The 26,675-nt window shown below is 42.5% G+C and overlaps 2 protein-coding genes across 2 annotated transcripts; one reads left to right on the top strand and one right to left on the bottom strand.

The window, feature by feature from the left end:
* The first annotated feature begins 776 nt into the window (after positions 1 to 776).
* On the top strand, positions 777 to 3,245 carry ptger4c (prostaglandin E receptor 4 (subtype EP4) c). Its single transcript, XM_029453543.1, has 2 exons — positions 777 to 1,675; positions 1,801 to 3,245. Exons 1-2 carry the CDS (start codon positions 833 to 835, stop codon positions 2,299 to 2,301), a joined length of 1,344 nt encoding a protein of 447 aa, XP_029309403.1. The 5' UTR covers positions 777 to 832; the 3' UTR covers positions 2,302 to 3,245.
* A 434-nt stretch (positions 3,246 to 3,679) lies between these two features.
* LOC115022770 (artemin-like) lies at positions 3,680 to 23,295 on the bottom strand. Its single transcript, XM_029453859.1, has 5 exons — positions 22,822 to 23,295; positions 21,887 to 22,187; positions 9,306 to 9,376; positions 7,366 to 7,579; positions 3,680 to 5,383 (listed from the first exon to the last, which is right to left on the bottom strand). The coding sequence occupies exons 2-5, from the start codon at positions 21,993 to 21,995 to the stop codon at positions 4,872 to 4,874; spliced, it is 906 nt and encodes a 301-aa protein (XP_029309719.1). The 5' UTR covers positions 21,996 to 22,187; positions 22,822 to 23,295; the 3' UTR covers positions 3,680 to 4,871.
* Between the last annotated feature and the right edge of the window lie 3,380 nt (positions 23,296 to 26,675).

Raw genomic sequence — 26,675 nt, 5'->3', positions numbered from 1 at the left:
GAATGTGTTAAACAGCAGCAGCGTGATGACTGTCTCTGTGCGGGTGCTGATTGTGTTCAAGGCGCTGACCTTGGTGCTGAAGTTTAGGATTTATGACCTGATGTCTTTACTTGAATTTTGGACCTTATATGGTTACACAGATTAGTTTTATTTTTTAAAGTTAACCCGTCCAGCTTGTTGAATCACAGGTAGTTATTACCATAATAGTGTGCATTTTCTCATTCATGGACATATTGTGTTATCTCAGTTGGACTTTGGGACCCAAGAATAGATATTGTAGTTTTTATTATGGAAGCTTAATTGTGAGCAAAGATAAAGCAAATTCATGCGCAAATGATGGTCTTTACAAAAGCATGTTTTTAAGTGTTTTAAGTTTATGCCATCAGATGTGGACATGTTGGTTGTTGTGTTTAACGTTGCTGGCATTGGACCTCTCATGCCGATAAATGGCCAGCAATGAAAAGTATTTAATAATAATAATTTGGCTGCAGAAATGTGATCCTGGGAAACCTGGGTTGCTGAGCTCACAGCCCGCACGTCACTCTCCTGACATAAGCACACAGCTTAAATACCCGCAGCACAGAGCGGTGTAAACACGAGCAGGCACACCTTCATGTGGGCGCATCGGGAGACCAACCCACTACTGGAAATTAAACAGAAGAAGCACTTTAATGTAATGAACTGTATGCTCTGTCTGAAACGGAAAATTTCAGAATGCAACTTTACAGTTAAGGATTTATTATTACTAGCACTCTAAATTCCCAGAGCAAGTTTTGTAAACAAAGCAGAACGTTTATTTCACTGTAAGCCTTGTGTATTGTTGGTTTTAATAATGATCAACGACACTCTTGCCTTTGGAGAACTGGACACGAATGTTTCTGAGCCGCTGCCGCCTCTCGCTCTCAGCCACAACCAAAGTGTGTCCCGTGCGCTCCTGCTGGAGTCCAAGTCTCTGGTCACTTCAGCCACGATGTTCGCCGTGGGAGTCCTGGGGAACCTCATCGCCATAGTCGTGCTGTGCATCTCCAAAAAGGAGCAGAAAGAAACCACTTTCTACACTCTGGTGTGCGGGATGGCCATCACGGATCTGCTGGGAACATGCTTCACGAGCCCGGTGGTGATCGCCACATATGTGGCCAACCGCTGGCCCGGAGGGGTGCTGCTCTGCCACTTCTTCTCCTTCTCCATGCTCTTCTTTGGCTCCGCTGGAATGTCCATCCTGTGCGCCATGGCTGTGGAACGATACTTGGCCATAAACCATGCGTATTTCTACTCCCAGTACATAGATCGGACAATGGCGCGCTTTGCACTCCTGGCTACCTACTTGGCTAACATAGTATTGTGCATTATGCCCAGTTTTGGCTTCGGACAGCACGTCAAGCACTTTCCTGGGACTTGGTGCTTTCTGGACTGGAGGGCAATGGATTCACTCGGAGCCTGTTACTCCTTCCTGTACGGCGGAGTGATGGTGGTGCTGATCGCAGTGACAGTTTTGTGTAATTTGGCGGTGTGCAGGTCGTTGGTGGGGATGAACCAGAGGACATTGTGTGAGCGGGGAGGATCACGTTGCCGCTTCCCCCGGCTGCCGTCGGTAACCTCAGCAGCGGAGATCCAAATGTTCTGGCTTCTGATCTTCATGACCATCGTGTTCCTGGTCTGCTCCATCCCTTTAGTAGTAAGGACATCTTTTCTTTTTCTTTAATGTATGCTGTGTATTACAATATTTGCGCACACTGCATGCCTTATAGTTATTGCTCTCTATTTTATGTGATATTAAAACATTATCTTTCTATCTGACAGGTGCGAATCTTCGTCAACCAGCTATACGACCCATCTTATATCTCCGCTGGAGGGAAGCCCGACTACGGGAGCGACCTGTTGGCGATCCGCTTCGCCTCATTCAACCCCATATTAGACCCCTGGGTGTACATTTTGTGCCGGAAGAACCTGTTGCTAAAGGGCTGTGAGAAGCTGAAGAGTACAGCGGCCCACATTAAGGACGCTCGTGGTGACAACATCGACTGGGTAGAAGATCAACACTCCCCCCCGTCTCTAAACAGCGATGACACAAGTTACGCGTCAGTACGCACAGCCAGCTTCAGGAACGGTATGGAACCCCTGGTGTCCATCAATAATACAACCTTTACAGACTTCGCCATGAGGCAAGCGTGGGAGTACGACACTGCGCAGGTCAACTTTCACCCGTTCAGTGTCGAGTCGACCGCGATCCTCGGCTGTGAGGAGCAGGCAGCAGCTGGTTCCACACAGGAGGCGGCAAGCAACCCTCTCTGCGCACGTTAGAAAAGTGGACATTGTCACCTGCACGTTCAGCACACCGAGATCATGTCAGTCAGCAAAATGCCTTTGATGAACATGTGTTAACTGCGAACATCAGTTTAGAAATGTTCCAAAGTCGGGCAGCTGCTTCACCTGCACAGCAAAATGGTACTTTTGAATTCAACTGTGAGAAAAATCGAAGCTGCCAGTGATAAACTCAACACTAAAGAAACACCAAAGAGCCATTAATGAATGAAACACTTGAAACAACACTTAGCAACTAACTGTTAGTGGAATCATCTCAACATCAGCACTGGATCAAACATCTCTCTCATGGTTTGAACTGCAGCTCTCTAAATGTAAAATGTTACGGTCAAGTGAAAAACAGTTCATGTGCATTTCCAACATCGTTTTCTTATAAACCAGGACATTTCTCCATTCAGATGAGGTCCAGTAAAAACACATGACCCCCAACCTACCACTACTTCAAACTGTTGTGTGCACAGTGGTGGTGATTGGACGGGCAGGGTATCACAGGTGGCTCACTATGGGTGCTGGTCAAATAAAACATACAAAAGCTTCAGAACATTTTTGTTCCAGTGTCCCCAAGCAAATTGAAATGGACTAATAGCTACAATTGTAGTGGAATCTGATTTGCTCTGTCATAAGACCTCTGCTGACAAATGTAAAAAAAAATTCCAAACATGGAAATTTTAACAAAATATAATCATACCCCATGGGTACAAATAAAAGTCGTGACACTCCAAGAGTTTGATACACTGTATGAATCCATATGTGCCATTCGCAATACATGTTTATTCATTATGTGTTGTTGTTACACTTGATTTTACTTTAAGCTACATGCTGCTAATTTACTCTGCGCCTGTGTTGCATGATGCAGGGGAAACTGAATGTTGACATTTTGAATCTTGTTTTATATTGCAAATAATGTTTTGATGACTGCCAACATGAACAGATCAGCTTTTAAAAAAACAAAAACAAAGAATAAAATACTGTTGCTGTTAGCTGTATGACCTGTGGTGTTTGCTGGATGTGGGTGGAAGAACAAGAAATCGTTTTTAAAGCAAACATTCTCAGTTGCACAGACAGATGGCAGGAGAGCGACTTCTTTCAGTTGTAAGTGGGGACACCCGATTCACATTTCAGACCAGCAGGTGGCTCTACAACATAAAAAGTCATGTTTAATTTGAACTAGAAAAGAAGTTGAGGTGTTGATCTGTGCTTACAGCAAAAATCATTATGGACTTGGAGAAAATCTCTGAAGTCATTTTCAAGCTCAGTAAACAGTAAACAGTAAACAGTAAACAGCGATAACAAGATGTATATTAAAAAACTTTATTCCCTTAGAGGATAATGCCATACAAAAATAAAAAAACTTTATAAAAATAATAATACAAATAATAATAATAATAATAATAATAATAATAATAATAATAATGTGACATACTGGGAGTTTGTAACTGAATAGAAATCACTGCTTTAAGAAGAGCGATATTGAGGTCCTGTAGTATTTAGCTGTACAAACATTCTGGACATTGAGACTGACTGTCTGTTTCCATTATGCTGTGGAAAAGTGAGGTGCTTTTGAGAAAGTTTTTTTCAGTTTGTTATTTATCAAGATTGTTTTTACAAGTCTCTCTGGGATGGGAACATGTAAAAGAGAATCTGAGCTTTTTGTTTCTGTATTTTAAAATCACTCAATTAATTTCAGAAATATCTATTGTATCCAATCTAATTCTGCCCCGTAACACTGTCTAGACCAGGTGCATGAGGCGTTGGATAAATATTTAAATGAGCACCTTTTGAAAGAAAGAAATGTACATACTGCGTGCGAGAAGTAGACATAACTGTCAACATGAAATCTAAATCTCGGCAATAAATAGATATTTATATACAATATAGAGTTAATAAAAACAGCTCTCATATGAAGCTATAATAAATAAATAATTTATCAGAAATAAATATACTTTACTTTTATACAGTAATACATGAAGATGCATGGCATCCATTTGGCTGAGTTCCCCTGAACATAGAAACGATACAATGCAATGTCCCTGTTTTTATGTGGAAAATAATGCTAAATCTTTTGGGAGGAGCTGGCTTCACGGTGAATGACAGTGAACATCATATCAGTCTTTTTTCGTCAGAAGATAAACACAGTGTCAGTCCTGTAATTATTTATTTTCTTTATATCTCTTGAGCTTCAGCCTTCAGGCCTCGCCCATAAAAAAATGTCACATATAGAGTCTCTTTTATGTGTATTAACTGGTCTGGAGTATCTTGCGTTAGTTACCAGTTTTTCAGTTGAAGGTAATTCACTGTTTGAAGACGCAACAATAAATCCAGACTGATGACTTGCCTCTCAGTCGTCCACCCAAACCTCTTCCTCCTCAACAGGAACTACATCACAGGAAGCCAACAAGTGGCCTCCGTCACTTCCTTGCTCTGCGTGTCACAGCGCCGCCCTCTGGCTCTTCACTGCAGCCAGGGCTTCAGCACCCTGAGCCTCTACCCTGCTCTCTGTTCAGGATGGGTGACACCCCTCCTCGTCACCTTCTCCTTCCTTCATGCCTTCAGCCCATACACATGCAGCTAGCGGCTGATAACGACTGGATTGTCCTCCACGTGGTCTGGGCGTCCATGAAGGAAACCGGCTCGTACCGGTCGGGCCGGCAACAGGGGTGGCTGCTGACCTTGCGGGCGGTGCGCCGGGGCAGCGAGCCGTTTTCCTGCAGCGCCTTCAGTGCCAGGTCGTAGTTTGTTCTTGAAGACTGGCAGGAGCCAACGCAAAACTTGAAGAGGACAATCTCATCAGAGTCAAAGCCCAGGCCCAGGTCTCGAACCTTCATCTCTTTCTTCTCCACACGGCAGTCCCTGCTGCTCTGCTTCGGCTGCCTGCTCCTACCTTTACCCTTTCTATCTGCTTTTCCTGTCTCTACCTCTTCCTCCTTTTCTTTCCTCTTCCTCTTCTTCTTTTTCTTTGGTGATCCCTTAGGTAGAGGTTCTGAGGGGTCAGAGGCGCGTGGAGAGCGCCCCACCCAGCGACTACTGGGATGGTCGTTCACCTCATCTATTACAAAGGGGTCTGAAATGGAGAGGAAAGAGAACAGAAAGAGTTAAAATAAATACTTATTCACAAAAGTATGAGCAATAACATGCAAATGATCTTATGCTAGCCCATAGGGGACTTTATTAAAATGATAATATAAACTTTAAAATGTAAATGAAATAATTTGCATTTGCACATCCTAAATACAATTTAAATGTTGGCTTAAAGGTTTCTAAGGAATTCAGAGCATATCTATCATATCGATCCCTATGATTGAGGGATATTGCCTCCACACGGTTTTCAATCGCATACAGAACAACAGAGCTAACAGTGTTAACTTGAGGGGGAACCAGGAGGGTGGCCGTTACACTTCGAGACAACGCCCTAGGACGGGACGGCATTATCAGCAGTAACAGCCGTATGAGCGCAGACATACCGGGACTCACATGCAACATACCTGTCAACATTGTAATTTCAAATAAGGGAAATGTTTTGCGGACTCTGCCCATATTTTAACAGCTCTCAGCCTCCCAGCCCCCACCCGTATAATGTAAATGTAACCACATAAGGGACGGGTATATACATTCAGGAAATACATGTTTATTTAAAGTAAGCCCTATGTATTACTTGTACAGACATGTTTATAAAATGTATGTATTTTATTTATTAGTTATTATCATCAATGTATTTGATGATTGATGAGTTGTGTGGCTTTTGTTTCCCCCGACGAGGACTTCCTTGCGATGTCAGAGTCGGGAAACATGTCCGCGACACTGCGACTGAAATCATCGCAGAAGCTGAAGGCTACATTATTTTTAACGCAAAGCATTGACATCTTTCCTTCAGCTTTGGTCACTTGGTCTGCCTCCGTCACAGTTCTTGTCACAAATGAAGTCATAGACAGTGTATGTTTTTGTGCCTCTTGGGCGTGCTTGTGCTTGTGCTTGTGCTTGGATGATTCTTCATGCTGGTGAACATCGCTTTTTCCGCCGTGTGCGATGCTAACATCTGAATGGCACACTTTAAAAAAAGCATGAGTTTGCCCGACTCTGCTTTTTATTCAATAAGGGAAGGTCTCCTCTCATTTGGCAGGTACTTGCATAAAGTTTTATGCAGGTACAACTGCATCTCCATCTATCTCCCGTTCACTGTGACTCATCCATCTCTTTTTGTCTTCTCCTGTGTTATTGTTTCTGTTTGTTTTCTGTGTGTTTACTGGCAGATAACGTTTTTCAGCTCATGTTAAACATAATACTGCCACCTGCTGTACCGGAGGCCACTGTACACTTTTTTTAATTAGGCCTTTTTTTTTTTAAGGTTAAAAATACGGGATAATTACGGGTAAATATTTAAACGGGAGGAAAACGGGATAGAAGGGAAAATACGGGATAATCCCAGGAAAAACGGGAGGGTTGACAGGTATGACATGCAATGACATGCATGTGTGGACGCACCGGCTATGTGAACAAAGCAGAGAAATTCTGATTACAACACACAGAAACAGTGTGGCTTCATTTTCTGCTCCACTATATCTTTACATAGGAAATGATCTTTTACTGCTATAATAATGCTCTGTATGCCGTTTATAGAGCCTTTGAATATTGTTTGCATGAATGAAAAATCAGGTTAAATAGTTGATATTGCATTTTAACATTTTAATTAACATTTAAATATTGTCTACTGTACAGCAATGTACAACTTAAATGGCTAAATAGCTTTTCCACACCTTTTTCATGTTAATATGGTCATAGAGCGCTAATACCAGTATGTAAAAATGAAAATGCATGGATTATTGCATTTTCATTTTTACATTATCATTTTAATAAAGTCCCTTATGGGCTTCCATATTATTCTTGTAAATCTATCACTTCTACCTTTTTACTTAGAATAACTTGTCACCCTTTGACACTCCTGTGAATACATTTTGATGACTGAGACACAAAGCAGAACCCTGGGCTCTCATACTGTCGGATGAAGCAGATGTGCTGTAAATTACACTTTTATAAGAGCCTCAGTACCATATAGAGCGTGCCAAGTAGAATAAGGGTCACTGTCGTCTTCCTGCTCCTCGTCCTTCACCACCTCTGGCAGCGTCACAGGAAGCTCTCGCTCCTCCTGGCCTGCCAGCAGACCCGCGGTGTGGCCCGAGTCTGATCCACCACCAGCAGCATCAGCATTCACATGAGCTCCTTCCACCAGAGGCAGGAGAGAGAGGAGCACCCACAGCAGCACCTACGGGAGAAAATATATCACGTTAGCTGACAAATCTGAGGGACTTGTTTTACTGACTTTCTTACGTGCTAAAAGTTATCATAATGAACAAACTAAAGAGTGAATTAAGACAAGGATTGCCACCAGGACCTGGAAATTAAGATTATTATTCTCACTTCTGTAATTAATACATTTTCATTCACTTTTTAAAAGCACATAAACTTCGACTCGTTGGCAGGCAGCAAACATGACGTGTCACCTTAAAACTGACAAGGTGAAACTATTGATTGCTTACATGTCCAGTAGATACGGAGCTACATTGGCATTTTTTCTTGTCTTACATTAAATATTTGGAGTGTTGAAATCTCTCCTTTCAGCTCTGTTTCGGTCTCCAGCTCCTGAGGGAAATATCTGGCTCCCAAGCTACTCTTTAAACTCCACTATGTTCCCCAGCTAGCTGCTGACTTTGTCTGTCTGCCCATTGGCCCACTGAATCCAGAGAAACAGTAAAATTGCAGTCCGTAAAATCAAAACAATCAGCTAAAAGATGCTAAAAAGCCACATTGAGCTGAGGGGAGCTACAGGCGTTTCATGTTACACATACTCATTTGATCCATTATTAATACAGAAATATTGATTTGTGTTGCTTTAAGCGGATTTGCAATGATGTATTTGTACCAAATTTCTTTTACAAAAAGGTAAGTGGCGTACAGTTCTGCTGTCTAGTTCCTCATATCAGCAAACTAAATTTTAACTTGAGAGCTTTAGAAGTGCTGGTAGTTGTATATATATTAACTTGCAAGCGGATAGAGCCAGGTTAGCTGTTTCCCTCTTTTTGCTAAGCTGCTGACTGCTGACCTGCTGACTGCTGACCTGCTGACTGCTGACCTGCTGACTGCTGACCTGCTGACTGCTGACCTGCTGACTGCTGACCTGCTGACTGCTGACCTGCTGACTGACATGACATTGATATTTGAGTAGATGTTTGATGACGCTTTGTTCTTACTTATTTCTAGAAAACTAATATTTACAGAGTGGTGTAGAGTTCTGCTGTTGGCTTTGAGCGCTCTTCTTCTTCATACAAAGAAAAGATGGTCACCACCAGAGGAATTGGGTGTTTGGTCTTTTGCTTCCATGTACTTAATAATAAAACTAAGTTGACAGATTGCTTTACAGATATAGAAACAGATAAAGAAAATTAGATAATGCTTATAAGAAGACATTAAAAACACACAGCTCTTCAAAGGCCCTTCAAACGAGCTACAGCAGTACTTTGTGTTAAGCCTATTTCATCAAACGGGATCTCACTTACTCTTCAGTAATACTTAAGTCAAATAACTCGGCTTTCTCTCTGCCCTGGATCACGCTTCGGCCACTGGCTTAGAATTTAGCGATAAAAGCTTCGGCGCTGACATGGTTTTATGGAAAGCTCAGTTCTGAGCCTTGTGGAGATGGATTTCCTTAACAATTTATAAACCTACACCTAACTCATCTTCTGGTTTTTAGTGGTCTGTACAGTGGAAATTAAAAATGATAAGGCTAGGTTATTTGCAGAGATGGTGATTTCATTATAAGCCAAGAACAGCAAATGTGAAGAGTGAGAAAAGATGGAGATGGAGGAAGAGATGGAGTGTTGAAAAAAATGATAGAAGATAAGAAGAAGGAGAGGAAGGAGAGGAAGGAGAGGAAGGAGAGGAAGGAGAGGACATTTTGGCTCTTTTGGCAATGACGTCCGTTTCTGACAAACCTTGGCCTTTGCTGACATTACAGAGGTAATCTTCTGTCTATCCTTCCTCCGAACCCTCCATCTGGTCCCACCTGGAGAGTGAGAGAAAGAGTGGAATGTAAGAACAAGAACAATGCTTCACTCAACTTTTCTCCTCCCAGAACTCCCTTTGAAAAGTTTAACATAAACTAAAAGGCACAACATGCGGGCAATATGATGTCTATACATCCACAGTTGTCCAGATACTGTAAAAATAAAAACAGCCCTGTGGGCCCCTGAGCAAGCCGACATGTCACATAAATCACGTCCTCAATGCATGAGGACGACGTGTTTGTTGCTGCTTCAGTAAAAGACCAGTGTTTGCTGCCAGCTAGCGTGGCTAGTGTTGGCTTGTCGGTTCTTACATCCATGCAAACAGCCCCAGTCCGGCAACAAAAGGCAACATCTGCGATACACTTGTCAAAGACATTCTTTAGGGTTATTCCTGTGGCAGCAGAGGTACAAGCAGGGGGAACCAGGCATAGCGGGAGCACTTCGCGGAGGTCCCAGACAAAAAACCACAGAGATTCAGGACAGGTGATAAGAAGTATCACGGATGCAGATGTTTATATACAGTACATACTGTGTGGAGGATCGTGCTGGTGCGGAGCCACCACACATCCCGTAACATGAGGTCATCAAGTTGTTTTGTGTCACATATACTTCTAAAACAGGAGTAGTAACTTAACATGATCTATCTTGCATCAGAAATGTATACAGGAAAAGTCAGAGGATCATCAAAGTCATTAGGAAACATCCTCTGGACACAATGAAAATATGTAATATATTGTATATGTCAATCCACCCAACGGTTGTATTTCAGAAAAAAAAGTGTCTTTCCTTTGTCTGACCCCTAATGTTTATCTCATCACCCCGTGTGGGGATGCCCACCCCCAGGTAAGTCTATAGAAATGTCAGAAAACAGTGAGAAATGCACATCGCAATTTTCCTAGAGCCCGATGGAACATCTTCAAACTCATCTTCAGCAGTGATCCGTTTACACATTTCTGGAAACAACCCTCTGCCCACAGATACTTCCAACATCTTTGAAACCACACCTGTCATCCCCAACATGCTTTGTATAACCTCGGCTCTGAACGTATTCAAGCGAGTATTTTTTAAGATCTTGACGATACGTTGTGTACCCTGTTTATATAACAGTCAAAAATAATTCCAGCAGTTGTGTCTGTGCAGCGAGATGGAAGACTGACAAAAGGTTACAGATCACAGGTCAAGATAAAACGTGTTGATGCATTTATGCAATCCTGCGTGTTCCAGATGAAGAGATCCAGTCGAGGGAAAGCAAAGTTAAAGACGCTGAGGGGCGGGAGAGGGAACAAGAAGACGAGGGGAGATAAAGTGAGTATAAATCAGCCATACAGACAGAGTGCACTCCACCGCTGCAACCTAAAACCAAACTGTGTTGACTCCTCAGCCCTTCATCTCCCTCTGAGCTGATTTAAAACAGTGCGAGGTGGGACAGAGGAATACAGATCCTCGCTGGCTCTCAGCAGAGGTGCCATTCTGAGTCCCTAACACCACAGCTGGGAGTGTTTAGCCCCTTTTAGATCAGCGAGCTGGGAGTCTACGCGGGCCTGTCTGCTGGTTCATTTCACTCTGGCACTCTGGAGCTGTTTACAGCCCGACGCCCTCAAGCCATTTTCGGGGATGCGGTGGGAGGGGAAATCGGGGGGTGGGGGGGAGATAAAGTGGGACACTAGTCATGAAGAGCTCCAGACTGCCACGAGCCTACTGATGCTGTGATCACAGTTTCAGACCCAACAGTGTGCATGCGTGTGTTTGTAAAGCCGAGCATGTGTTTCTTCCTGTTTTGGCTGATTAAAGCCTCTGGTTTGTCCATCAGTCTGGATGTCTGCAGCGGGGAGAGCGGAGTTCTTGTCACCTTTCATTTGCATTGTTGGTCCTCTGTGCCCCAGTTGTTGTTCACAGTTAGTTAAGTGGGAAAGCCCTCCTGAAGCAAGTACAACCCATGAAGCCAGAGCCAGCTACTATTTCAGGAGCTTCTTCTGCTTCTCTGAATTGCTTTTACAAATACTGTTTAAGTGCTTAGGGAGGCTGGAAGTGGATTTTGTTTGGGGGACATTTATGAGGTAAAAGAATAGGGTATCATATTCAAAACAGAGGTTGCCAGCACAAAGGTAACAACAGTTTACTCATCAAGAACACTAAGCAGCAGTATGTACTAAAGCAGGGATTGAAGAGAGCTTTTATTTATCATTGCCAGCATTTGAAGCTTTATCCTACAACCATCATCTGATATCAACCTTACGCAGTAAATACGTATTTTTAAATCTGCTTTACCACATAGAGTTTACAGTATATGTTGTACGGATGAAGGTGCATTAAATCTAAGTGTGCCGATATCTCTTGTATCTAATTAGACTCTTTGATTCTTCCAGAACCTTAGCAAAGGTTATGCGGGGGAGGAGTGTTGGTCATGCTGCATTATCCCCAGCATCCTATAGGTTGTAGAAATGTGTGAGTTTTCTTGGGGGGAAAAACACATTGTGTAAGATTTGGAAGAAATAGAAAAGGGCCTGGGCCGGCCAACAGTGTGTGAGTGTGTATGAATGGTTATCCCTACTGACAAGTTGATGTGCACCTTGTATGGTAGCCTCTGACTCTGTGTGAATGGGTGAATGCTGACATGTGTTGTAAAGCGCGTTAAGGGAACGGCAAAGATTGGTAAAGCTCTATATAAATACAGTCCATTTAAAAATTGCAGTGACTGAACTCCGGCCAGATAAGGCTAGCTGATGAGAGTTAGCCTTAGCCAAAGCATATTTACCCTCATTTTCCTGTTTCCTGTCATTAAAAAATATTTTTGAAACTCCAACATCTTAGTAATTCACTTTTTACACCACATATTATGATCTAATCCTAACTGAGAAAAAGGAAACACTAAATAAACTAATCCTGATGGAAACTAACTAGCCTAGCTTCGCAGATTAGCAACTGCCGTATCTGCAGCGTCTGACTGAAACATTGATATAAAAGTGAAATGTAAAGTCTGTGATGAGGATATCTGTTACACATTTGGCTAACAGCATTCAAACCCTTTTTCTCCCCTCACTGACTGCTCTGTAAGGCTGTATAAATAATGCAATAATTCCATGTAGGCCTATATTACGATTAAAGATGTAATTCAGACTATTATAAATACTGCTATTTTTAAGAAACACACATCTTTGCTAAGAACAAAGGGCGCCATAACAAACATGTTTCTGATTAGTGATCTTGGTGCCTACTGTATACTATTACATCCTCAGAGCTGAGCTTTGCCCACACAGATTCCATAAACCTCTCACCTTGTTAAAAAAGAAAAAAAGAAAAAGAAAGCTCCAAGCTTTCTGGTGTTTCGCCTCCCTCTAAAAGCCCAACTTTCTCTGATAATGACCTCCTATTAGAGACGCGCTCTGTTCTCTACCGTGCACGTACGTGAAATGATCTGACCTCCAGCTTCAACCTGTCACTACCGCGGTGCCTGATTGCAGGAGCGAGGAGAAAAACAAGAGTACAGTAAATCACCTCTGGCTCAATAAAAGACACCTGCGGTGTAAGAGGAGATGCAGGAGAGAGAGGCAGAACACCAGGAGAGCCGCCTGATCACTACCAGACACTGAGAAACCTGCGGAGGTCCCACAAAGCGTGATGATGTCTGCTGTACTTACATGTGCCCCAAAGCTCTGCATATATGCATCCAGAACAGTGTGTAAAACTTGTTTTGTAACTTTGCTTAAAGCGTTTTAGTAACAGAGTTTAATATCTTTTCAGAAATATGTCATATAAGAGGCTTAATGGTGTAAGCCAAATTCTGATTATCCTTTATTTTATCCTTATCTGAGGGAAAGTGTACACAAAGTCTTTTGGGACACATTTGTGATTTTGGACTGTGTAGACATTATTATGACGTGAAGGTGTCATATTTTCTCTGTCTTCCATCAAGCTTCATTTAAAGCTACGTAAACATTAAATGTATTTTTGTGATGTACAATGTGCTGTCTTCCTCTTTCCGACTAAACCAATTTCACTCTTCAGCGGTTAACGACAGCATGGCTTAACTATGCTAGGCAGCCACAAAGTCAGAGGAGAAAAAGCTGGAGGAGGAGCGAGAGAAAGATTGAGATAATAATAAAATAAAATCACATGATAAGAGTAGGGAGAATTAAAAGTAGAGAATGGGTTATTGTCCAGGGGAAAGAAAAAAAAGATAAATGGAACCACTGAATGGGAGAAGTCTAAAAGCAGAGATAAGGTGAACAAAGGGAAGCGAGGGAATGACAAAATGAGAGTGCAGAAAGAGAGCGCAGACTGAAGCCCGGTCACTCTGTAATCCCATAATCCCTGGCAGGCAGGCAGGATGTAATTGCTCGTTAGTGCCAGTTTCCACTCTGAGGCCTGTCACTGCTGGAAAACTGGAAATGAGAAACAGATAGCAGGTCCCATGCCTCGGTTCAGATTGGTGGAGAGGCCCCCCACCCTAACACCCCCGAACACACACATGTGTGCACACATATGCTCCTTTTACTGCTTTTTTTTCTTTTTATAATCCTTTCTCACAAAAAACACACAAGATACACCCCATGTCTGTCAATTTCTGACACCGTTTCAGCGCACACAGCGGGTCGGGGTAATCAGAGGTGTGGACACTACACCGCCTGGAGGAGGATGGTGAAGAGAGGAGGGAATCTGTATGACCTCACCCCTCTCTGTGGTTCTCCCACCAGGAGGTCTTATTAACCGACTGACAGCATCTGAGCCTGGAGGTGTCTGAGATTCATTCAGGCCAGTAAGAGACAGTGAAGCGTGAGAGACAAGACTCCGGTGGGCTGAGAGGAATATTCAGTCAGGAGCGGGGTGGCTGAGATGGTTTTGACTCCAACTCTCACACTCTCCGTCGGTTGATTCTGCTCTTTGGTCCAGACTGAAATATCTCAGCGACTGTTTAAAGATTGGCTTGAAATGTTGCACAGATGTTCACGGTCAAATGTGAGGATTGCCTGCTTTTATATTATTGTGAAAGAGTAAAAAACTGATTTGGATTTGAGCTGTTGGGACAGGTGAAACAAGCAATTTTGAACATGTTACCTTGGGAAGTAATGGGTTATAATTATTAGTAATTATTTCGTAGTAGGCTAGAGTACATTGGCCACATGTAATGTGAAAGAGGTCGCTTGAAATGGAAAACCCTCAGAAAATAACCTGACTCGGCAGTTCCCCTCAGCTTTACAGAGCGTTTTAGCATCTTTAAGCTCATTGTTTTGGTTTTATGGCCACTTTACTGTTTTGGTTGGCTCTCACTGCTCTCATCAGCCTTGTTTTTGCGGCAGCAGGCAGCCGTTTTAACAAACAGACAAAGTTAGAAACTAGCATGGTGAACATAATGGAGCATTAGGTACATTTGCCAACAAGGGCAAGCGCACTGCGACAGCCCAAAACAATTCTGTTAGAAAAAACATGCTGCAGCTTCAGAAACGATGCAAACTCGAAAACAAATACAACAGAAAATTGCTACATACCCCGTCAACACCATCAGGTCAGCGGACTGACACATGACTCCAAATGCCTAACTTGTTTGCCTCATCAACTTTATAACACGATAACATGTCAATGATGTGCACCTCCCAGGTAGCCAAAACAAAAACATTATAACTATTGCAGCTTTAAAATACAGCTTCAGTATTATGGTTATTATCTCGCTTGTGAAGAAATAACTATCCACAGATTAAGGCGAACAATACCTCTTTCAAGCTTTGCCTGTAGGGTAAACAGTACATCCTGGACCTCATTAGAAGTACCTATTAGAGGTAACTTATTGGTTTCCTAATAATAAACCTTAGTGATCAGTGATTTACTCCACTGACCCTGCAGCCTTCTCTTCACACCAAAGAGAGGAGCTCCAGGGAAACGTGTCTAATGGTTCTTTAGTGGGTTAAATGAAGCGTTTTTAGTGGAGAACAATGTGTTTGAAGTGTAACAGTTCTGGATTAACACCCTCACACGTGCAGCTTCAAGTTGCCAAAAGGTGCTGCCGTGGAGAGTTACTGCAGGTCATCAAAGCAGCGGGACCGGCGGGTCACAACAACCTCGATAAAATGCAAGTTTCCACGGGGCATTAAAGTGTCGTACGTGGCCGGCACGTTAACCTCGAGCCGCAACCCTGATGGCATTATTACGACAGACAGAGGGAGAGAAAGAACTGCTATCATCGTCTCAGCCATCTGGCTTTACTAAAGGAAACATGTTCTCACTGTGAAGCTGCTAGAGACAAACCCCAGAGAGCTGAGGCTGTAATAGAGCTCACAGCAGAGGAAATTGACCGATACACAGTGTATAAGGGGACATCCAGGTATTTGGCAACTAAATGAAGTCCTGAAATCATTGTGTCTTGATTTAGCTGCTGAGGTATATCAGACAGTCCCCTGATGTTTCCAGATAGCTGGTATCAGATATTCAACTCAAACTGTTTCTTTTGTGTAAATATATTTCTGTTTTTCTACGTGATTTACTAATCACTACTTTTAGAAATTTGACGATTAATAGCTGTAGGTACTTCATGAACTCCTGCCAGGAGCTCTGTCTTCCCTCTGATCATCACATGAAACATGTTTCAATCAATCGGTCAATAACATTTCAGTTAGAGAAAACTGAACTATAATCATTGTTCCAACAGTGCATGACTCTAACAGTCGGCTTCGAGTGACTAAGTAACCTGAAATAAATGACGAGATACTTAGTTTATGTGACGACCATCTCCACATGTAAAGACTCCTGTGTGATGCATCTGCCTCATCTACTGATTTGTGAGGAAATAAAAGAAATGGACATGTAGTGTATCACGGCATGAACGGCTATAGTTAAAGCATCATTTGGATTTATGCTAATTAGGAGTTATCTCTATAACCCTCCCTGTTCATCTTTTTTAATGGTTATGATGAGATGCTCACCAAAGTGATCGCAGGTGTCTCGTTACTTAGCGAAATTACTAAAACAGAAAGGAGAAAAAAAGGTCCCGTTGTTGCAAGAAACAAGCAGTCAGATAATCAGGTGGGTCTAAGCAAACCAACCGTTTAGCCAGATTATTTAACCCACTTTATTGGGAGGTAAAACCGAAAGTGCAGCTACTCTCAAAAATGGATTGGTTTCTGAAACAAGAAAATTGATGTGGGAGAAAACCCTGAGCCAGTAAAAGCTCCAAAGTGTGTGGTGAGGAATTATGACTCTGAATACTTTGAATTTGTGTGCATAATGGCAGCAGTGATGGGTGAGGGTTAGAATAAAGATTATTATGGTCATTACAGCTGACGGTGGCATTTCACTTTTTTTTCCTCATTTATTTGGAAAGATGGTGCTCGTTTGGTTTAAAGCTGTTTATAATATTCTCATATTAACAATTGATCAAATGACTACTGTATGTGTGAAAGGGGTTTCTCTAGTGACAAACCCTCTACTCTGCAGCTCCACAGAGCTTTTTAGCGTCTTATATCTAATAGTTTTGGTTTTAGGGCCCACAACTTTACTGTTTCGCTTTGCTCTCAATGCTCTCATCATTCTTCTTTTCAGACACACCCAGCAGCTATTACTCTGTACTTTACCTGCCCGCCACCAAACAGTAGACAAACTTGGCGACTAGCCGGTGAACATGGGGGAGCATTTAGCAACTAAAGAGCCAGATATTTCCTTCAGGAGTTGGTGGAGACAAAAAACAGAGCTAGAAGGAGGGTGTGTATGGGACTTTCATTTTTCATTTAGACACAAACACGACTCAAAATGAATGCTAATGTTGCTCTGCATATGCTGGACGTATAGGCAACACAACTGTGCCACTGTGTGTAAAACTAAATAAATGGTCTGACTTTGTTTCATCAATGTCACCATGTTACCAGTTCTTGGCAATGAAAATGGTAAATACAATGTGTAAGATTTAACAGGAATGAAAGCCAAAACCTTTTCTTTTTTTTTAAGGTGTAATAAACTACAATTATCCTTGAATGCACAACCAATAAAACTGCATCAGCTTTTGACACTGAAAAGCAAGGAGAGAACGATGTTTCAGTAATGACCCTGCTGTAGATTTTTCACATCAGCTGTGACTTCCATGATGTACAATGGCCTCTACCAGATTAAGCGTGCAGGGTCACTGGAAAGTTTAGCTAATGTGCAGTTAGAACTAACTAGCCACATAAAACCCCACAATGCAACATCGTCTTGTGACCTAATCAGGTCAATTAGACAGAACACCATCATCCGCCGTGCTGCATGGGCCCCGTTTTCCCCTGAGTGCTGAGATAAAGACAGCTTCCTGATGCGACACATCTGTGTCCTGACCATCTCGCTCTTCCTCACTTTGTTTCTCGCTAAGGCAGTTTCCCCCGTGTCCATGACCCTAATAAACCAAATTCCTGGCTGATAGTTGGTTTTAAAAAGGGAGCTACACAGAGAGCGGTTGGGTGAGCTTCACCTTAAATGGGAACACATTTTAGCCGTGTTGGAGCGATGATCAGAGGGTAGGATTTCACTTTCCGGTGTTTGTGAGCACGACGGCACTAAAAGACCGCAAGTCAGACAAAGGGAAAGAATGGAGAGGGGTGAAGAGGAACAGACAGAAAGCACGACAAGGTTTTTGTCTCTCCCTGCCTTTTTTCTCTCAACACACTTGCCACACACACACACACACACACACACACACTTGCCACACACACACACACACACTTGCCACACACACACACACACACACGCATTCGCACACACACACACACTTGCCACACACACACACGCACACACACACACACACACACATCTAACCTTTCATACAAAACCACTAATCCCCTCTCCCACCCTCGCGACCTTTTCTTGCTCCCATCTCATGTTGTTATTTCTCTAAATTAAACCCACACTGAGTTCGAGAGTAGCATTCAGAAACATGGCCATCTGTGACACACACACACACACACACACACACACTGGTCATTATTAGTATGTCTTGTGGGTGAACCAGCGCTCTCCAAAGTGTTTCCGTGTCGCCCGCTCGCGCCCCAGACAGACTGGGTTTAATGACCTGGCCTGATAGTTCAAAGCAGCTCTCAGACGCTATGATTAATGAATGTGACCTGCTAATTTCAGAAGAATACAGCTTATTGTATCAAAAAAAAAACTCTCACAGACACAAACACTGCGCTGCAGGCTTGTTAACATTCTTCTGCATTTCGAGAAAAAGTTGTTTTAAGGAGGGAGATTTTACGATAAGGACAGGAGTTCGCTTTACGTTTCATCAGCGGCTCCAGAAAGTATTAACTGCTGCTTTGTTCTAAATAATTTAAGCTGTTTGAACTTGAAGAAGCCAGAATGCTCGACAACAACAAAACAAATCAAGATCAGAGACAAAAATAATTCCCTCATCGGCATACTTACCACAAGATTGTCCAACGCTACAAATGTAAGGACCTAGAAAATATAAGTAGCATGGGAAGCATTTGTCTGAAGGAATACATCTAACAAATTGAAATTCCTTTTTGTCAGATCATGCCTCCTTCAATTTGCCCTGAGGGAATCACTGTGGTTGGCTGCGTACTCTAAACACTTCCAGATTGAAGCTGCCCTGTGGCACTTCAGGTTGCATAATCAATCTCTCTCACTGGACTCTCTCCATTTGTGCCGGGACAAAACATCTAGAGTAACGTTACACACTGAGGCTGAGGCACAGAGGACGATGCTCCCTGCGCAGCGCACACGTCCATCTTTTAATGACCACTAATCTGAATGGATTGAGCCCTTCTTGAACAGGGGATTATTTCACTGCATTTAATGCTTCTATTGGAGGAGCTTGAGTGTGTTGATTGTATGAAGTCTCTCACAGTATTTGATGATGTCCCTTACATTTGACCTTTTGATTCAAAGTCCTTTCCAACTTTCTATTTGTCAAGACTTTTGGAGACCCTGTAGTGCATTCTTTTTACAGAACAATTAAAGTTTTATTACAAGATGTTATCTTTAAGGTTGGCAGAGGTGTTTGTCACAAACTGTTCTGGTTACAATGCATAGTGATTTTGTCATGACTTTGTTTTCATGCAGTTAACCTAATACGTTTTCACTCTGTACCATTTGTATGAATTGTTTTATGTTTAATTGTATGTATTTGATTGATCGACGTGTGCACGACTGCTGCCTTCTTGACCAGTTTGTGGTTGTAGAAATGAGTTTTATCATTATTATTTTATAAAGATCCAGAAATCAGGCATTATGTGGAGTTTGATTAGAGTCCATCATTACTTCATAAACATTGAAAGTTTAGTGTAGTGCTCCAAGATTTCTTTAAATCATTTAATGTGTTGACAACACATTACTTAGTGCTCTTAAATACCATAATACACATACTGGATGAAGAAGTCCAGATTCCAGGTAAATCAATAATTCACCTTCACTGCACATGCACATTTTGAGCTTCCTTTTCTAAAGACTGACGTAGAACAAAGAACAGAATCGATAACAAGTAAGGTGCCTTTGGCAAGTGAACAATATTACTTACACATAGCATTACAAGCTATAAACATAATTCTCATGCTAGCTGAAAGGGCATTGAGTGTCATTTAGGCAGAGCAACTTATTAATTGTAATTATTTATACATATATTACAATAACTTACTAATGTCTTTCTGACTTTATTTTGTGGGTGTTGAAAAGTGCAGGTTCTGGGTGAATATTGAATATTCATCATTAGTTGCTCAATGATGTTTAAGAGAAACAGTGGAGAAATAGGGAGTGTACATTTAGGAAGTACTTTTACACTCTGAATGATTTATTTTTCTCCCAGATGTAGCTAAACATATTTTTTTCATTGGGTTATAAAGTGTCCATACAGAAAGGCTATTTATGAGCAAAGTTACTGAGTTCTTAGCTACACAATTGATATTTGAAGTAGCAGGCTCGTCAACTGAAATCTTAGTGAGCAATGAAGTCCACTGGATGAGGAAGACAACCCCCTTGCTTGTGAGGAAGCTTCCATGTAAAGGAATGGTAATAATGATAACTCATTTTGTCGTTTTAATTACAAGTGTTCAACTGGCTCTCTGTGAATCTGACTAGCAACACATAACAGCATGAAAGCTAGAAAGAGTTAAACCCATAACACCGACAAACAGCACGCTAGCTCTCGTAAAGCCACATGCCAGTTAAAACAAACCAGACCACACATCAGGAGGCTGCTGGTTAAGAGAACATGCCGGCCCCGTCGTACCTGACCCTCAACAGGGCCGCTGACCCCATGACCTTTGACTGGAGGAAGTGAAAGCTGTGAAAGCTGTGAAAGCTGTGGCAGCGTGACGGAGGAGTGCGAGATGCCTGAAGCAGAGACGACGCTCTCATGTCCAGCCAGAGAACAAACCGCCGATTTTGAACGACACGAGTAAAGAAAAACAAGGTTGTTTCACGACTTGTATTTACACATTTTACAGGTATTTAGTTTGGGACGCCGGCTGGGATGTGTGACATGTCTCAGGTGATCCCAAAGCGCACACACACAGATTCACCAAGTACAACAGCTTTGAGATGCGAAGAAGAGTCGAGGAAAAAAAAGATACAAAGCAAGATTCAACTCTGCCGTCCACCAACTGGGCCTCGTCTGCGTGCAGGAATGACATTGTATGTACATGACTCAGTGAGTCAGTAGGCATTTGAGTCAGAGAGTAAGTATTCAAATTCCCTGATGCATCATGCCGTTTCTTTTACATCTTTGAGAAGACACATCATGTGTGTGTGTATTTTACTCATGTTGTGGGGACATACATCTGTTTGAACAGTTACATTGCGGGGACTCTCTTTTGGGGACAAAATCTAAGTCCCCATAATGTAAATCTTTACATTTTAAAGCGAATACTTGGTTAGTTCTAGGGTAAGGCGCCAGGAAATGAATGTAAGTCAATGTAACGTCCTCTAAAGAGATGGAAACATGATGGTGTGTTTGTGTGTGTGTGTGTGTGTGTGTGTGTGTGTGTGTGTGTCGAGCACTTTGATATTTATACTTGCAGCCCACCACAGAGAAGGGTCACACTTCCTGACTGCCACTGTTTATCACACACACACACACACACACACACACACACACACACACACACACACACACACACACACACACACACACACACACACTTTGTAAATACCTCAAACATAAAGCCTAATTTCATAAAACTCAGAGAACAAACACCTCCACCATCCTCCTCCTCTCAGGATGCATTTCATGAGTCTTGGGAAGCTCCCAATGAACAATTAAGTCCAACACTGACTTCAGTTCACAGTGACCCCCCCCAGAGTCAGAGGAGCCTAAAAAAAACTGCAGGCAGGTGCAAGCAGGGAGCAAAAAACCGCGGATGTGAAAAGAACTCCAACATCAAACAGAGTGTTGTCACAGCAAACATTAAGACAAGAGGGCAGGTATGCTTTCACAGCAACATCATGCATAAAGATATCCAACAATATTTTCCTAAATGGAATTTTATTAAATCCCTATACTATATAGACAACTTTACAGAATCTGAATGGCTCCTTACCAGATGTCCTGTGCGCATTCTGCTCCAAGTGCGCACCGGAGAGGACAGGAGAGCCGCTTCTTCCACGCTGGGCGCAACTCATGTTTTTGGCTATCCATAGGCGTGTCATGTTTTACACCTTATTGTCACGGCTTGTAAGTGTTCAGAGCAGGCTGTCTCCACTGAGGCTGAAGCAAACATGAAGAATCCATCTAAAGCGGTTCTGCTTCAACACGAGAGGCGCCTCCTCCTCGTTTTAAACGCGACCAAAAATCCCTTCTGGCCGGTGTCCTGTCACGGCTCCTTGCAAAGTCTCAGCACCCTGGACAAGAACAGAGAATGTGGATGGTGAATACAGACTGTTAACCTGCGAGCTAAATTCATATTATCCAACAAGATGATCAAGTTTCATAATGGGTCTCAAAGTTTGAGTGAAATATCACCAGTGAATGAGACCCTTTCTCACTTTATAACAAATAACACATTTTCAACAAATTTCCCAAAAAATGTTTTTAAAAAATCACATGTCTTTGTGTGAAATCATGGCTCACATATCTGTCGCTGCTCATCTTGTTTCAAGAACAATCCTGAAGCTTGTCTAACTTTAAATAAGTAAGTTATCTCAAAACGTATTTCAGTTTTTAAAGAAATGTGTATTTTAAGAAAGAATACGAGACCAAATGACTTGTTTAGATGGACTTTTGGCAGAAGGAAGGGGAAAATAAACTTTACAACTGAGTGGCGCAATGCAGAGTGAAGCCTGTATAAAATATAATTAGGTAGAAGTTTAGTTGTAGTGACATAACAACTCCAACACGGTGACCGGGAGAGACAGACAGTCACAAGTGTAAAACATGTTTGTCCTAGCGACTCGTGCGGTCTCCCTGCTGACTCACATCCAATCATCGTTTAATGTAATGAAGCCAGTTTTTCAGGCATGACTCCCCTTTCCTTACCTCTAGTAACCTGTTCAGTCTTGCCTCCAAACAGCTCGTAAGGGTTATGAGTAAATAACACCGAGGGAAATATCTCCCAACATGTTCTGCGTCACTTTAAAGAGAAGTCAAGGTCGACAGAATATCAAAACGTCCAAGGAGAGACTCTGCGCAGTCCTCTAATTTAGGACGAAAGTCTTGTTTCCTTCGTCTTTTACGCGTCAGCTGGTCTTCTGCGGATTTAAATGTGAAGTTCAACCTGAAAAAAACGCGTCAAAATAATTTTTAAACATAAAAAGTCCATGCGTCACGCCTTTACGCAGCTACAGTCCGCGTCTCCATTTAAAAACTCTCTAACTTTGGCCTCAGGTATCCAGTTATTAGAGACTGTCCCGCTCGGGTGTCTTCTCAGGAGTCTACTACACAGCGACTAAACAATGTCTACAATGCCTCGGAGGACTGGAGGCTATGCGTAAAAACAGCGCGCCGCTCCGCCTGTCAGAGACTTTGTGAAACCCGAGCGCGGTGGCCGCTGTACAAAGTGCTGTGATTTTCTTCCCCATCCACACTTAGCTCAGATGTCTTTTTGTTCCTGCCCTGGGAGGAGGGAGGGGAATGATTGTCACACAGGAGGACGGTCATGAAGCTTTTCTGGAAAAGACTTCCAGTGGAAGAATCTGGCGAGTGACATCTGTCCTTCAGTGTTTACACTCCATGACTCATAAATGTGGAGTGTTTTACTTTATTCCACTTGTAGACTCACACTACAGACAGTGCATGGAGCATAGGTAAACACACATGCATGGACGGATTATGACACAATGGGCCCCTGGTCACAGACATGTAAGAGGCCCCCACCCTTCCTACATATGAGCTGAGTGAAAGAGACACACAAGGACAACAAAAGATGCAGCCACCTCTCTTTGTGGTCAATTTGTATCACTTGTTGTTTTGTATTTCTTTGTGATTGTTTAGTCCGTCTTTATAGTGGTTTTACATCGGTTTGTTTAATTGATTGACTTTCCAACAATAAATATTAGCAGTCACTTCAAACAGAGGCTCTGGCCCAGGGGCCCTTGGGTACGAAATCCTTCCATGTGCACATGCGTGATTGATTGCACGCACCTGTATAGACACAGAGACACACACAGAGAGACATGCACACACGCACGCGCCACTCTGCTTCATATATTTGCTCAGTGAGTCCTGCCCTGACTTTTTTCCCAGGCTCTGTCACCTGCTGTCAGGCCTGAAGGATGGGCAAAGTGAGGAAAGTCAAGACAAACCACAGACCCCTGCTCACTGCACCAGCAACCATGCACCTTCCACTTGCTGAGCTGTCGGTCTCTCTCCACCTTGCAGGTTTGTCCCGTTCCGTCCTGTCACCCCACTTCACCCACCCACCCTTCGATGCACGGAAAGGCCTTCGGGCTGAGGCACTCCCTGCAGGGCAAACACTGAGGCCCGTTGAGCACAAAGGCTGGGTAAACAGCTTCTTAGCTTTCCTCTCCGGGCCCACTCTCCGCACCGAGGCAGAGACAAATGCAGGGAGGATCCCTGGTCTCTGCCTCGGTGCTATTAATAGTAGCGACCAACAAGGCAACAATGCACACAGCTGAGGTGCATGACATGCAGGAATGTACCATCAGATAATAAGGATGAGCTTAATAGCAACAGGAGAGAAGAAAGACCTGCTAAGGTCATAGAAATCTAACATTTGTAACTTGTTGAGATCCACGATTAGTGAAAGATAGCATTATAAAACCTTCTATCTCTAATATTACCCAGAACAAGCCCATTTTACTCCTTAAACACACATTACCACACGCATCAGGCTGCCAAAAAATACCAGTCCTCCTCTTAAAAAGATCAGATAATACCCTCCAGAGTGCAAAATGTCCTCAATAAAATGAGTCACTGTGTAAACTATGTTTCTGCAGAAAGGACCGCGCTGCAACCAGGGCCACACATTTCAGAAGTGTGTCTACATCATCCATCACTGTGAGCAATGGCGATGAACTTGTTCGGTATTGTGAGAGGGATTTGCGGCATGACACGGTTTGTACAGCCACAGTTAAACCCCGTGCAAGCACAACACACACACACACGCAAGTGTAGTCTCTGGCAAACTGCACGAACATGATGGCTGTTGTGGAATTTCTCATTTCCTCGTCAGAATGTAAAACATAATTTAAGAGAAATGTCTTCAACAAGATGATTTTTGGATTTCTTATCATTTGATTGTGTCTGGTAAAGGTCGACTCTCTTAGGGAGGGGTGGGGGTTTGGATGTTGAGTGGTGATGCTAATGGAAGATGTGATGGACAGTTAAATGGTAGTTCAAATTCCCTCCAAGGTTTCTCCGGTTTCTTCTGGAAACGCGGGTCACAGGTCCTTCCTCTCCGTCTCTTCTGTGCTCTTTCCATCTAAAAAGGTGCCTCTCTTTTCTTTGGCCTGTTCCAGCTTTAAAAGTTTGTTTTCACTTTTCAAGTGGGAACTCCCCTCATCCAGCACTCTGTCCAAAAGCCCTCAGGCTAATATCTGTAAAACAAAGCCAAAACTGTAGCTGCACAACAGTGAACTCCATAACAACGTGTTTCCACATTAGCTCAAATGAGGGAATACTGGACAGATAAATCTGCAGTGATTTACATTTCATCAGAGCATTTGAAAGCTGCGTTCCTGCAGGCGTCTTCCAGATTTCTTGTATCTCTGTTCATACAAACAAATCATAAAGCAAAGTGTCGGCTTGATTAGAGGCGTTATTATGTGGATGGATGGAGGGTGAGCAGAGTACACAACAGAGAGCTCCAACAGAGTGCACGGGTGAAACTTCAGTATGTCTCTCTGGCTTCAGTCTTATCTCGAGGAAGAACAGTTCAAATAATAATACGTTGAATAAACAAAACATTATATTTAAATGAATATTTAAGCAACACTTCAAAGAGTCTACAGCCAGTTGCTCAGTGAGGCTGAACTGAGGCAGCGGTGCTTCGAGCTAAACGCTAACGTCAGCATGCCAACATGCTCGCAATAGGAGTTTTTCTATCCACCTGCTTTTTCAATTTGCGCACTAAAAGACGGAGACGCCTGAAATGTGAATAAATCTCAACACATCTCAAACTGTTTTTACACTTAGTTGAGGAGGAAAAGTTGATGTAGTGATAAAAACAAAATGCGAAACAAATTTAGCAAATAAAAGATGGCCAACATGAAGCATGCAACTCATTTCCACTGAAGTTTCTGCTGGCTGGAGATCTCATCGCTCCACACTGATCTGATGTAGCCTTCCTCATTATTACATAAAACAAACATGTCGTTTTTACATGCAGTTTTTCCCCGTTCGAGGTTTGACTGTCACTCTTCATTACGTTGCCTTGTGCGCCCTCTTCTGATGATTGTTTTCCGTCTAGAGAATAGGCGGCACGTCCTGATAATCTCGAACCAATTTACATTTTGTTTTTGCAGATTTCCCCTAAATTTGGCTTAAATGTGTTTTACATTTGGATGGAAACCTGGCTAATGAAAATGCTGCTGTTCTGATGTCTAGCAGTTACGTTCACCATATTAGTTTCACTTGTTAGCATGCTAACATTTGCTAGCGAAGACAAAACACAAAGTTCGGCTGAGGCAACGAGAATGTCTTTAGCTATACTTATAAACAACAATATTGGACCAATTGAAATGTGAACCTGATGATGGTACTAAAAGTGGGTACAATTCATCGTAGAGGGTCTGATTTAAATGTCATGACAATCCAGTTTGAGGTTCACTGGTTCCGGCTCATCCAATGTGAAGGTTTTCTTCTTTTTACCGTTTTTCCATTAATTCAAAATGTAATATTTTTGGTTGATAAAATAATCTCAGTAGAGCCGG

This window comes from Cottoperca gobio, chromosome 17 (genome assembly GCF_900634415.1).
Source record: "Cottoperca gobio chromosome 17, fCotGob3.1, whole genome shotgun sequence".
Classification (NCBI taxonomy): Eukaryota; Metazoa; Chordata; class Actinopteri; order Perciformes; family Bovichtidae; genus Cottoperca; species Cottoperca gobio.
The sequence above is the reverse complement of the archived record's forward strand: the minus strand, read 5'-3'. Positions and strand labels throughout refer to the sequence as shown.

Excerpts from the sequence above, each read along its gene's own strand:
- ptger4c (XM_029453543.1), top strand. The coding sequence starts at position 833 with ATGATCAACGACACTCTTGCCTTTGGAGAACTGGACACGAATGTTTCT. Across the intron at positions 1,676-1,800 it reads TCTGCTCCATCCCTTTAGTA|GTGCGAATCTTCGTCAACCA; the intron begins GTAAGGACATCT and ends TCTATCTGACAG.
- LOC115022770 (XM_029453859.1), bottom strand. The coding sequence starts at position 21,995 with ATGACACGCCTATGGATAGCCAAAAACATGAGTTGCGCCCAGCGTGGA. Across the intron at positions 9,377-21,886 it reads GAATGCGCACAGGACATCTG|GTGGGACCAGATGGAGGGTT; the intron begins GTAAGGAGCCAT and ends CTCACTCTCCAG. Across the intron at positions 5,384-7,365 it reads TACTTGGCACGCTCTATATG|ACCCCTTTGTAATAGATGAG; the intron begins GTACTGAGGCTC and ends TCTCCATTTCAG.